Genomic DNA, 12266 nt, shown 5'->3' on the forward strand with positions numbered 1-12266 from the left:
TGACTTGCCTGGTGAATGTATGTTTTGATTCATGATTTGATTATGCTTCTTTGGTTTCCACTTTTCATGGTGTTTAAAACATTATAGTTTAGTGATTTAATACATTTGACTGGCAACTTCATTATTTGTTTCCCCCTATCTACAGTTTGTTCTGCTCTTTGTTTCTTGTTAGGTAGAGGAGCCTCTATATATCTTGCCCAGAAAAGCAAGTTAAGACAGCTGTAAAAAAATGCTTTCTACAATTTCACTCTAGCCCAGAAGATGGTTTCTTACCTCAACGCAGCCTACCTGACCACCTGGATCCATGCTATGGTAACATCAAGACTTGACTATTGTAATTCACTTTACATAAGTCAACTAGGAGACGCCAGTTGGTGCAGAACACTGCAGCTCAGTTGTTATTGGGAGCAAGCAGGAGCGTGAATATTAGTTCTATTCTAGTCATTCCATTGGCTACCTATCAGTTATTGGGCTCAATTCAAGGTATTGGCTATCACATGCAAAGCTCTTCATAGCCTTGGTCGAGCATACCTCTGTGACTGTCTCTCTCCCTGTTTCTCCACTGCAGCATCACTTATTTGAACAGGGTCTCCTGCAGGTGTCACCCTGCACACGGACAAAATCCACAGCTGCCTGTATGTGTGCATTCTCTGTGGTGGCCCCTGCCCTATGAAATGGCCTGCCTAAGGAGATTAGCCCTCACTCTCCTGGCTTTTCTCAAACAATGCAGAACTGAATTATTCAAGAAGGCTTTTTAACTCACATAGGAGGGCTGTACTGTAAGGAAGTGGTCTCAAAGAGATGCTTCACTAAAGAGATAGGGACTATAGACTTCACTACTATGTGCTACTATATACTAACTGTTGCTTTATGTCCTATCCGTTGCTTTAAGTATGTGCTGCTATGTATTATTTGTTGCTTTATGTATGATTCTACTGGGTAGCTCTATGTTGTTTAATGTCAATTTTAGAAATGCTTATGCTCTGTTTCAGTATTTCTTCAACTCTGTATTAGATTTTTGCTGATGTTCTGTCTTTGCAAATTTGCATTTATATACCCTATTGCATTGTTTATTGAAACGTCCTTGATATTGCCTGTACTGCTCACACACTATGTAATCAGCCTTGAGTATCAGTGAGAAAGATGGATTATAAATGACATCAATCAATCAATTTTGTTGGTCTTTAAGATGCAGCTGGACTTGAATCTTTTTTTCCCCAGTTAGGTGGCACCAAAGTTCATACAGGAGTATGCCACATTATGATAGTCTGCAGTGGACTATTTCAATAATTTAAACCACTGTTATTTAGCATGTCTATGCAGCATGTGCCCATGCTCACAGCTATGTTGTATCAGAAGGTAGCACACCCGGCAGTAACTGCAGCCTGTGCCCTTTCTCTCAGGACTCTACATTATGGAAGGGCCCCTTGAGGAGGTGAGAGTGGGCACCATCTCTAGACATTATTGGATGGTGCTGCAATGTCATTTTTTTGGCCAAGATTTTAATGGGGTGTAAGCTGCGGGCATTTCTTAGTGAGAAGAGGTGTTATTTGGGGCTTTATTGTATTTTTTTAAAACTGAGACTTGTAAGTTATCTTGAACCATGGGGGGAAAGTGGGATATAAATATTTTAATAAAACCAATAAGAAGTTGACATGTCTGAGCAGAAACTGAAACTTCCTCATTTAGTACACCGATAATGAGTAACTGGTAGGGAAGATTTCTCCCCCCCCCGAAGATCTGGATAAGAGGCAATGCCACTCAAGACCTCAAGTTTGGTACACTCATAAACACTAGTTGTGTAAATCAGCTTATGCATACTCCTATAGTAGGTGTCCAGCATCAACCATCAAAATCAACCAAAGCTAATGCTGATGCAACGTTCTTCTCTGTAGAGGAATACCCACACAGAGAAATGCCTGGAAGCAAAAGGCATGTCAGAATATGAACAGTAAAGTAGTTACAAGAGAGTCTAGATTCCTGCCCACTTCTGCTCCTGCCAATCATTCCATCCAAACCCTGCACAATCTTTTTCCATGTGACCACTCCATGGGATTTCCATAATTCTCTGCTGAATTTGGCTAGGAGTTTCCTTTCTCTTGCCAGACTACTGGGGAATGAAAAGATAGCTTTGGAGGCCAGTGCAGAATTCTCTCAGCAGAGGAGGGGGAATCCTGGAGTGAAAAGAAAATTGTGTGTGATAACTGAATTCATTCTGGGACTGAATTTTCCACCATCCTTAATAACCAGAGCTGGCCACCACTATGGGATTCATTGCCTTTTTCTTGAAACTACCAAAGTATTCATTCAGAGAGCTCAAACCATAGGTCAATGTTTTTCAAACATTTCTCTTTTGGGGAGAAGGCTTTCTACATCTACTGGTCTGCCAAGAAACCCCTGAGTATTTGCCAAGGAACCTCTATGCATTGTAGAAGGTTTGGCAGCTTGTGCTGGGACACACAGTTTGTTTGTATGAAGTACTGGGCAGACATATGAGGTTTCTCTGTTGTCCCTCATGAACTGATGAAAGAGCACCCAAAACAGAACAGACACAAGTGTCCCCTGAAACTGCTCCATCTAGGGCAAGGCTGGTAGTGGCGGGCACCCAGTCCTACCCGCCACGATTCATTTTCCTCTTGGGGAGCCCCTGGCAAGGCTCCAAGAAAGCCCCACTTTCCCTGGAACACAGTTTGAAAACCACATTGTGTAAACAAACAAGCTTTCCTCACAAAAACTGTAAAACTCACACGCTGTTCCCTTGCTTCTGGAGGAGGACCAAACCTGCGTTTCCCACCACTGGAAAGAATACTTACACACTTCAGTTCAAGGTCACTGAAGAAACAAGGGAGCAGGTAACGTCGCAGTGGCACTGTCAAGATGAGGATGAAAGCCAAGCTGAGGGAGGCTGGGCTGGACTTCACTCCCCACAGCACAGCCAGGCACAAAATCTGGGTCAAGGTGAAGATGTGCATGCGCCAGGTCTTTACCTTTTAAGAGAAAAAGGCCACGAAAGAGTCAGAGACCATGGGGATCAGCCTCTCTGACATCTGTCATTCAGGAGACTCACGTTCAAATCCCAGCTCTGCCATGGAAGTTCATTTGATGACCTCGGGCCAGTTACTGTATGCATAACGTAAAAAATGTAAATAAAAATTCTCTAACCTACCTCACAAGATTGTTGTGAGGATAAAATGGGGAAAGGAAAACCATGTATGCTGGCATGAGCTCCTTGGTGGAAGGATGGGATAAAAATACACCAGACAGGCAGAAGTTTGCTATAAATTATAAATTTGCTATGAATTGTGTGTCTACAATGGTTCCAAGTGGGATACTCCCTACCTTTACTGTGCGTTTCTTTATTTCCCCCCTCAAGTCAGTAGGTATTTGCGCACCCTCACTATCTCCAGAGCCTGAGATCAGAGTTAAGGGAGGCCCACAGACAGTCTCTATATGCTAACCCTGTAGCCCCACACTTACTTTTCTAACATAAGGCTCCTCTGGGTGATATTTGGGGGGCTTCAACATGAGCAGGATGCGGTCGTAGAGCTGGATCCCATTGAGGGATGTTACCCCCATGTACAGGAAGATACCAAAGAGCACTGCGAGTGGAATCATCTTCAAGATCGGCTCCATGAAGATGGAGATACCTGCAGTGGGCAAATACAGAAAGATACCAGTTATAGGATACCAGACTTCTCCCAAACTGGGGGACTGGTCAGGAGAGCTGGGGCAGGAAAATATAGACTGCAACAATGCTATGCTGGATCAAGCTCAGTTCATCTGTCTTAATCATTCCGCCTAAGAGCTAAACTACAAGAGACAAATCACATGAGGAAAGGAAGACTGGAGGGCTTTGTCAATTTCTCCTTTCTAGGAGCAGCAAAGATCCTCCTCAGAGGTTTTGTTTATTTCCTCTTGGCCTCCTAGTAGGGGAGGTGAAACTGACAGAGCTGGCTCCCCAGAGAGGGGAAATTGATAAAGCCTTCCAATCTTTTAAAACTCAGCTTCCCGGCTAACATTGCAACTCCCTGCACATGAGCATCCTTGTGTAATTCATCTCTTCTAGTTTAGCTCTAACAATAGTCATGCAAACAGATGATGGTGATAGCCTTTCTCTGCTGATGGTCTTCCAGCATCTGACCATCCCTGGGGCAGCTCATCCACTAAGTAGCTGTAGGTGATTGCCTAGGGCACCAGAGGTGGAGGGACACCAACCAGCCCTGCCCCCAATGTCCACCAGCAGTGTCGGGGTCTGCCGCAACAAGCAGCAGCCCCAGAAGACACCCTCTGGCCCCAATGGATAGTTGCAAGGAGCCTGATCTTCCCCTCCCACCCTCCCGTCCTTGGGGGATCAGGGCAGAGCGTGGGCCCAGTAGTTCTGGCTCTCCTTCCCTCCACCTTGCCACCTCGTTTTTCCAGAGGGTAAGGACAGGGTCTCAGGCAGAGGTCTTTCCCATCATCTACCACCTGATCCTTTTAGCTGGAGATGTTGGGTATTGAACCTGGGACCTTCTGCATGAAATACAGGTGCTTTACCACTGAGCCACCAGCCCTACCCCTTGTGATTTTGCAGTGGTTCCCATTTTTGTCACCTTTTTTTCCTAGCTGAAAAACCTCCACAGCATCATGATTTGCTGCACACAGAATTATTTTCCTTTTGATTTAAAATGGCAGCCCCTCACCCCACCAGACACAATAAAGCATCTGACTAAGGCCTGATTTACCTGTGACAAATTCCACATGACAGTCACATGGCTGTCACAAGGACTTTGGATCAGGCATGGGCCTAGAGCTCTGTGCTGGGAATTCAATTCCCAAGTGCAGGTGTCCAGAACCACAGCTCATGGGGAGAAATGGGCTCAACCTGAAACGATGTTGGGGGATGCAGATAAATATCCCCAAGAGGGCAAACAGCAGTTTCCCAGGTCTGTTCCAGGTCAGAAAAATGGCATCTTCACCCTGAGTGCCACTGTCCTGATCTGAATTGGGCCCACATACTCCTAGGAATTAAATTCCTAGTGGGGAACTCCCAGAATACATCTGTCAAAAGTCCATGTGGCAGACAAGTGGACTTTGTAACATGTGAATGCCCTACACATCAAAATGGACAAGCTATAGGGACTGAGAACAAAGTAGAGGGAGAAAAACCCAAACTTTTCCCTTTGCACTATTTTCTGGTCCTCTGCCAGGCTTTTGTTGTTGGGGGCAGGGGGACACAGGCATTCATATGGACACCGATTCAAAATTATCTAGGTCTTTCTTTTGTGGATAAGATTTTAATGGGATACAGGACAGGCCTTTGAAAGGCCAGAAATGGGCCAGGCTCCAGTTCCTCAACACTGAGCCCTCTGTCACATCTTTGGGAGGATGGCAAACCACATGAAAGGTCTACCCTATTCTCATGCAAAGCAAGGGGGCAGAAATGTCTAATTTTTACTTGGAAAGAGAAGATGAACCCTCCCTCTTCTCTCTCTCATCTCCTTGTGGCCCATTGATTTAAGCACTGTCTATCTATCTGTAGGGACCTCCAGGCAGCATTCCCTGTTCCATATTATTCCCACAATCGTCCTGTAAGGTAGGTTGAGAGAATGAGACAAAGTGACTGGCCCAAGGTTACCCAGTATGTTTCCATGGTAGAGTCAGGCTTTAAACCTAACTCTCTCAGATCCTAGTCTGACACTCTAGCCACTATGCTGCACTGACACTCGTTCTTCCCAGACTGGCTCAGTTCTGATATCAGAGCTGGGTTGAAAGAAAAAATGTTTGAAGGCACCATTATAATGGAAGAAGATTTTAATCCACAACAATTATCTAAGTATCACCTGTTTTAACTGCAGTGTCTAATACTTTGTAATCCACCCGTTTCCACACGTCCTCAAAGAGACGGCCCACTCACCAAACGCTGGCGGCTTTTCCCTTTGACTCCAGACGTCAAGACGCTGAAAAAACAGAAGCCAAACGGCCTGTAACCATTTTGAAAATGGAGACATCTGGAGTCAAGGGGGAAAGCCACCACCATTTGGTGAGTGGCTCATCACTTTAAGAATGTGTGAAAATAGCTTTAAATAGTTTACCACTCACTAATTTTGTGATCCTAGTCCAATTACATTGTTTGTTGTCTTATTGTGTCTGTCAACACTGGTGCATTTTTTTTTTGGTTGGTTGCTTTTCCTGGAATTGGCCTTGAAACTCAGTGAGAAGGACAAACAATAAAATTAAAAGAAAATAAAAATAAGAAGGCAAGACAGGAAGGATTCAGTTCCCCTCATCTGCATACAACTTTTCATGTAACCATTAGGCTTTCCCCTTCGCTCTTCATCTGCTTTGTATGCAAACAGGGAGATATGCAAATGAACTAATTCAGCTGCCCCCATCAGAGCTAACTGACAGCCCAGCATAAAGAAAATTTGAGATAATCTTCAAAAGGACTTACCTACAAGAATGGACACCAGGAGTCCAGTGAGCCGCTGCTCCTTGACCTCTTGGACGCGGGCTTTCTCCCCTGGGACAGTACTCTTAGCCATCACGGTCAGGGCGTTGGCGTGAGTGACAGTTCTCACTGTGGTAGCACTGAGCCAAGGCATGCCAAAAAAAGCTGCTACACCACCCATGCCGACTATCAGCAGCAGGTCTAGATGGAAGCCTGAGCCCTTCACCAGCTTCCTTTCGGGTTTGCTCACAATCAGCCTACAGAGAAGATTTGATGTGTTTCAGGATGGGCCTGGTGTCAGCAGGATACACAAAGCTGCCATTTACTGAGCCAGGTCCTTGGTCTATCCAGGTTAGTCTTGTCTCCTTTGACTGGCAGAACCTCTCCAGGGTCTCAGGCAGAGGTCTTTCACATTGCCTACCACCTGAAATGCTAGGGATTGAACCTGGGGCCTTCTTTGCTGCTGAGCCACAGTCCCACCCTAAACAAAACTGCCTTCTTCTCAGCCAGCCCACCGGTGTAACAAGGTCAGCATTGTCCACTAACTGACAACAGATCTTCATGGTGACTGGCGGAGGTCTTTCACAGTACCTACTACCGGATCTGTTTAATGGGAAATGCCAAGGATTTAACTTGGGACCTTCTGTCACTGAGCCATAGCCCCTCCCTAAACAAAACTGCCTTGAGTCAGATCACTGGTCTCTCATTGTTAGTACTATCTGCATTGAGTGGCAGTTCTCCAGGGTCTCTGGCCCAGATCTTTCTTGCCACCTCCTATCCGATTCTTTGCACAGGAGAAGCAATCTGGGACCTTCTGCATGCCAACCAGATGCTCTCCCATTCAGCCATAGTCCTGCCCGTCTACTGAACCATAGTTGTGTTATGCTAAGCAAATATATATTTGAAAAATCTGTTCTGAGGCAAATATTCTACGCTTCTTCATGGAATGCACACAGTAGTTTCTTGCCCCACCCCACAGACTCTTCTCTTGACCCAACTCGCTTTCATACTTTTGTTCTTTCTAGCTCATTCTTTAGTAATCTTCTGCCTATGGTTATCCTCCCTCCGGTCCTATCTTCTCTAGTTCCTTACGTGGTAATCTGCGTCTCCAAGAAGATAAGGATAAAGACTAAGATGGCTGGTAAAGCTGCAGCAAACATCATCCAAATGGGAAAGGGATGTTTTTCTCCACTGGGATCGATTATCCAGCCCCGGGCGCTTTCATTAGAGACCTTAATGCCATCTGGAACTTGTAGTTTCTGCAGGGAAACAAACAAAAGATACATGAATAAACTCTAGGTCTGTTGGTGTCCCACTAGAGTTGCCAGCCTCCAGGTAAGGCCTGGAGTTCTTCCAGAATCATAACTGATCTCCAGGCCACAGAGATCAGTTCCCCAGGAGAAAATGGCTGCTTTGGAGGGTGGACTAAATGGCATCAATCCACACTGAGTTCCCTTCATTCCCCAAACACACCCTCCCCAGGCTCTGCTCCAAAATCTCCAGGAATTTTCCAACCCAGAGTTAGCAAACTTAAATACCACCCTGCCTAACCCTGTGGCTTTAGCTTATAAAGGAAGTAGGCTTACCGCACCCTACTTCTTGTCTTATGTCAACTCCAGGTCAACGCTGCCAGCTGCCAGTAGTCAAGGGTTCTCCTCAGCCACCGTCCCAGCCCTTATGAATAGGATGCCACTAGGGTTACCAGCCTCCAGGTAGTGGCTGGAGATCTCCTGGAATTACATCTGGTCTCCAGGCCACAGAGATCAGTTCACTTGGAGAAAATGGCTACTTTTGGGGGTGGACTCTATGGAATTATGCCATGCCAAGGTCCTTTCCCTCCCCAAACCCCACTTTCTCCAGGTTTCTCCAGGTTTCACCCCCCCCCCCCAGATCTCCAGGAATTTCCCAACTTGAAGCTGGCAACCCTAGACGCCACACTTCATGCAGCCACTTCCACTCCTTGTGTCCTCTCTTGCAAGAGGTTGGGGCCTCTTTTCCAACACGTCCTGACTACCACAATTACTGTCACCTAGCTCAGGAAGTTCTGTGCCTTAAACAGGTAGTGACTTCTCCCTGGGCCCAGAGCTGCCAGCTAGGGAGCAGATGACTCCCCAAACCTGTACAGTGTTTCTGTTTGCTTGCTGTGGGATAAAATCCAAAGGCTTTTGATTGGAAAGGTAACAATGGGGATTTGAGGGTCAGTCTCTACCAGCTCACTGTCCAGGAAAAAGTTGAGCTCATCTCAGGAAGATGCATCATAGCCATATCCCTTGGCCTCGCTTGGGCTTAGAAACTTTCCCTTGAAACTGTGCAGGAAGAAAACACTCCCTTTTCTTTGGAAGCTGAAACCGAGTGGTCTCTTCTTCAGAAAAAAGAGCTGATCCCTGCTTTCTCAAAGCAAGAGATATTTCAGAAAAGCCCAAGGAACGTTGCCTTTGCAGTCCCTTGGAAGCAGTGGTCTCCATCATAGGATGACACTTGGACTGGAACCTCTCGACCTATTGTGGAACCTTCCTTTTTCTGATTGTTCCCGATCTCCTTAGCAGTAGGCTCGCCATTCGCCCACTGGCAGTGAATAATCCCCTGCCTGCAATCATTTGAGGAGTAAGGTGGGAACATGGTATTGATGGTGATGCTCTAGAAATTTTACCATAAAGATAAGGTAAAATTCCGAGTGTGTCACCCAGAAACGACATCACATCCTCCAGAAAATCCACCCTCACCAGACACTTTCCTCAAAATCTTCTGGCCAAGAACACTATTTAGCATCCGTTTAATGATTGGCCTTGCACTGTGTAGGATTGCTATTTTCTTGCTCCCAGCAGGAGATCCCTCTCTTTGAGCCCCAAACCACAACTACCACTTGATAGGCCAGCGGGGGGAAATAATACAAAAAATTGCTGCTGCACTGACAGCATGATGCCATTTCCAAGCAAACCCAGACATGACATCATGCTGATCAAGGATTCAGCAGAAACTTTATGGTAAATCCATAGAATTCCTGCTGAATCCTAGAGTGACCCCTGACCTGGATAGCCTAGGCAAGCCCAATCATGTCAGATCTCAGAAGCTAAGCAGGGTTGGCCTTGGTTAGTAATTGGCCGTTTCCACACTGCCTTAAAATAGTGGCAGGCTCCTGAAACGCTGGCATCTTCTTCACGCAATATGAGCTGAAAATACGCCCCGCATCCGTTTTAAAGAAAACATCGTGCGAAGAAGCTGCTAGCATTCCGGGAGCCTGCTGCTTTTTTAAGGTAGTATAGAAATGGCTATTGGATGGGAGACCTCCAATGAAGATCAGTGTTGCAGAGGCAGACAATGACAAACCATCTCTATTTGTCTCTTGCCATGAAAACCCCACCAGGGATCGCCGTAAGTCAGCTATGAATTGATGGCAATCTTCACCACCTAGAGTGGCATGAGTTTACCCTGGAAATGTCCTCATGCTATCATCATGGCAGCAACCCCTATGTCCTCAGCCCCCTAGACTCCTGCCAGCTGCCAGCCATTTTGTGGTAGTATCCCAGGACCCTTTCTCAAAATTCTAGAAGTACTTTCAGGATCAACACGTTTGGAGAACCCTTTCTCCTTTGGATGATGAAGAGTGCCGTAGCTCTTCTTCCTTTCTCCACATGAAAGGATATTGAAACTGCGAATTAGTACAAGGAAGGAAAGAGCCTCACTGTCTCACCTGAGTATAGCTGTCTTTAATGAAGAAGTCTGCCAAGGACATGATGAAGATGGAAATGGGGACCCCAAAGTCTCCAATCACACGTCGAAGCTACCAAAAAGTAACAGCTGCATTAATCTGGTGATAGAGGGCTGGGCCCTTACAAGAGACGAGGGCAAGTCTTTGGGATTAAAACAGATCATAGGTTCTCAAGTGCCAGGCCAAGACGGATCATTCCATATAGGCACACACTTTATGATATGACCACAAATTTTGCTTCCACTTTTAGTTAGTTTTTATATTATTATATGTATTATCATCTCATATTTTTATGCTGCTTTTCAGGAAAAACTTGCTACTGAAATAGTTCTAGGAATATTTAAAAAGAAATTTAAATGCAGAATGAGGATTCACAGCAGAGCTGGCTCTGGGCATAATAGATGGGTGCCGGGCTGCTTGCTTCTTACAGTCTTGTCTATAGGCAGGTGGAAGCTGGCTTAGCACAGACATCTTATATTAATTGCTTATTTTTATATGTAAAGCTTGAAGCCCAAGACTACCACAACAGAAAATAAGCTGTATTTATTCTAATTTGCACTGAGAAATAAAAACTCTCTCATACTGCTTTGGGTTGCAGCCCAGCTACATTGTTCATATGGGATAGTGCTTGGCCATTAGGCAGAGACTGGCCAAATCCATGTGCAGATGTAACACTTAAGCATGGATCCTCTCAGAGTCCCCACCCACTGTTTCAAACATGCCTAAGCCTTGTTTCCCTGAAGTACTATGTAGGATTTACCTTGCCGGGAAAGAAGCTGCTGTTTTTAAACTTGCGCAGGAAGAAAGCGATGAAAAATGTTCCTGCCATGAGAACGAGAGACAGCAGGGCAGTATTGGGTTGTCCCTTTGTTATGACAGAGGAAACGTTGTATTGTAGCTGCAGCGGATGATCCTCGAAAACCTGTAAGAAGAGGACTACTGTAAAGAAAGTGGAGCAAGCAGCTCACCAGGTAGCACAAACACCAAACTAGTACTCTTTCCCACAATTACATGACAACTGCATGCTGCACCCAGTAAAAGAGGGATGGGGTTGGTATATCAACCCCACTTTTTGTGGCTGTGGCTCATTCAGGCTGTGCTTTAGGATTACCAGTTTGAGCATTTTCACTATCTCGAATCTGAAGCGAAAACCTTGCTTTGTACCTTTTTTTAAAAAATGCGGCACATAGAATTGAAGATAAGACAACACACTCCTCACACCCCGGAATTTGTTGCCTGAGCTACAGCTTTGTGACCAGACTGGTCCCGAAGCAGGTGCTGCAGGGCTCAGACAGACAGTTGTGCTTTGATGAACCAAGGTCTTGTTCAGAGACTCCTGGGTTGCTGTCAGAACAAACTATATGCAGGAGCCATTGGTCCAAGCTCTTCTGCTCCACAGTGCCACCCCTCAAGATGTCTGACAGAGGAACTACACACTGACTGAAGGGGGCAAATGAAGATATGAAGCCTGAGAATCTTAGTGGCAGTGTGGGAAGTCTGCCATTGCTGTGGGGTTTGGCACTAGACTGTGTGGGTTTTGGTTTGTATGTGGCTTGTATCTCAGAATGAACCACAGAATCCAACTGCTTGCTTCTGCTAAACTTTGGACTCCCCACCCCTACCTGGGATTTTGATATTTGGTCTGACCCTGACTTTGTTTCTCACATGCCCTGTTGATGGGTAGTCTCTTCCTTACCTTTGACTATCCTATGCTACCTGATTAGTGTTACACAACGCAATTGTGGTCTAAGTCAGTCTAGTTTCTGACTTGCTGCTTGTGAGCAAAGGGTGCAAAAGAGCTGGCTGTGCACAATTCTGACTGGCTGCTGGCAGGCTGTGCATAGTGCTGATTGGTTGTCAGCCTGTAGTCTCTTCCCCTTGCTCTCTCTGAAGCAGTTTGCCACATTTGCAAATGCTGGGAGCCAGCAGAGCAACACAGAACATGATCCCAAATGTCAACGGGGAAAATTTTCTCTCAGACAGAAAGTTTCAGATCCACTACATTACACCCTGGTGTTAAAAATACTCCTGTATACATGGGGATGCAGTGGCAGAACAGCTCCTTACCCATTCATCGTTTGGGATCTGTAATTTTATTGAGTAAAAGGACACTGGAGATTCACAATA

At 45.6% G+C, this 12266-nt stretch overlaps 1 protein-coding gene across 2 annotated transcripts in view; it reads right to left on the minus strand.

The window, feature by feature from the left end:
* Positions 1–12266, minus strand: part of SLC4A1 (solute carrier family 4 member 1 (Diego blood group)) — a 57197-nt gene that overhangs the window by 6249 nt on the left and 38682 nt on the right. For both annotated transcript variants that reach the window (XM_054992298.1, XM_054992297.1), the window contains exons 14-19: positions 10900–11061; positions 10122–10211; positions 7523–7689; positions 6434–6687; positions 3478–3647; positions 2814–2987 (exon numbers count right to left, since the gene is read on the minus strand). In XM_054992298.1, coding sequence (XP_054848273.1) covers positions 2814–2987; positions 3478–3647; positions 6434–6687; positions 7523–7689; positions 10122–10211; positions 10900–11061 — 1017 coding nt within the window. The remainder of the gene's footprint in view (positions 1–2813; positions 2988–3477; positions 3648–6433; positions 6688–7522; positions 7690–10121; positions 10212–10899; positions 11062–12266) is intronic.

This window comes from Eublepharis macularius, chromosome 12, assembly GCF_028583425.1.
Source record: "Eublepharis macularius isolate TG4126 chromosome 12, MPM_Emac_v1.0, whole genome shotgun sequence".
In the NCBI taxonomy this organism is placed as follows: Eukaryota; Metazoa; Chordata; class Lepidosauria; order Squamata; family Eublepharidae; genus Eublepharis; species Eublepharis macularius.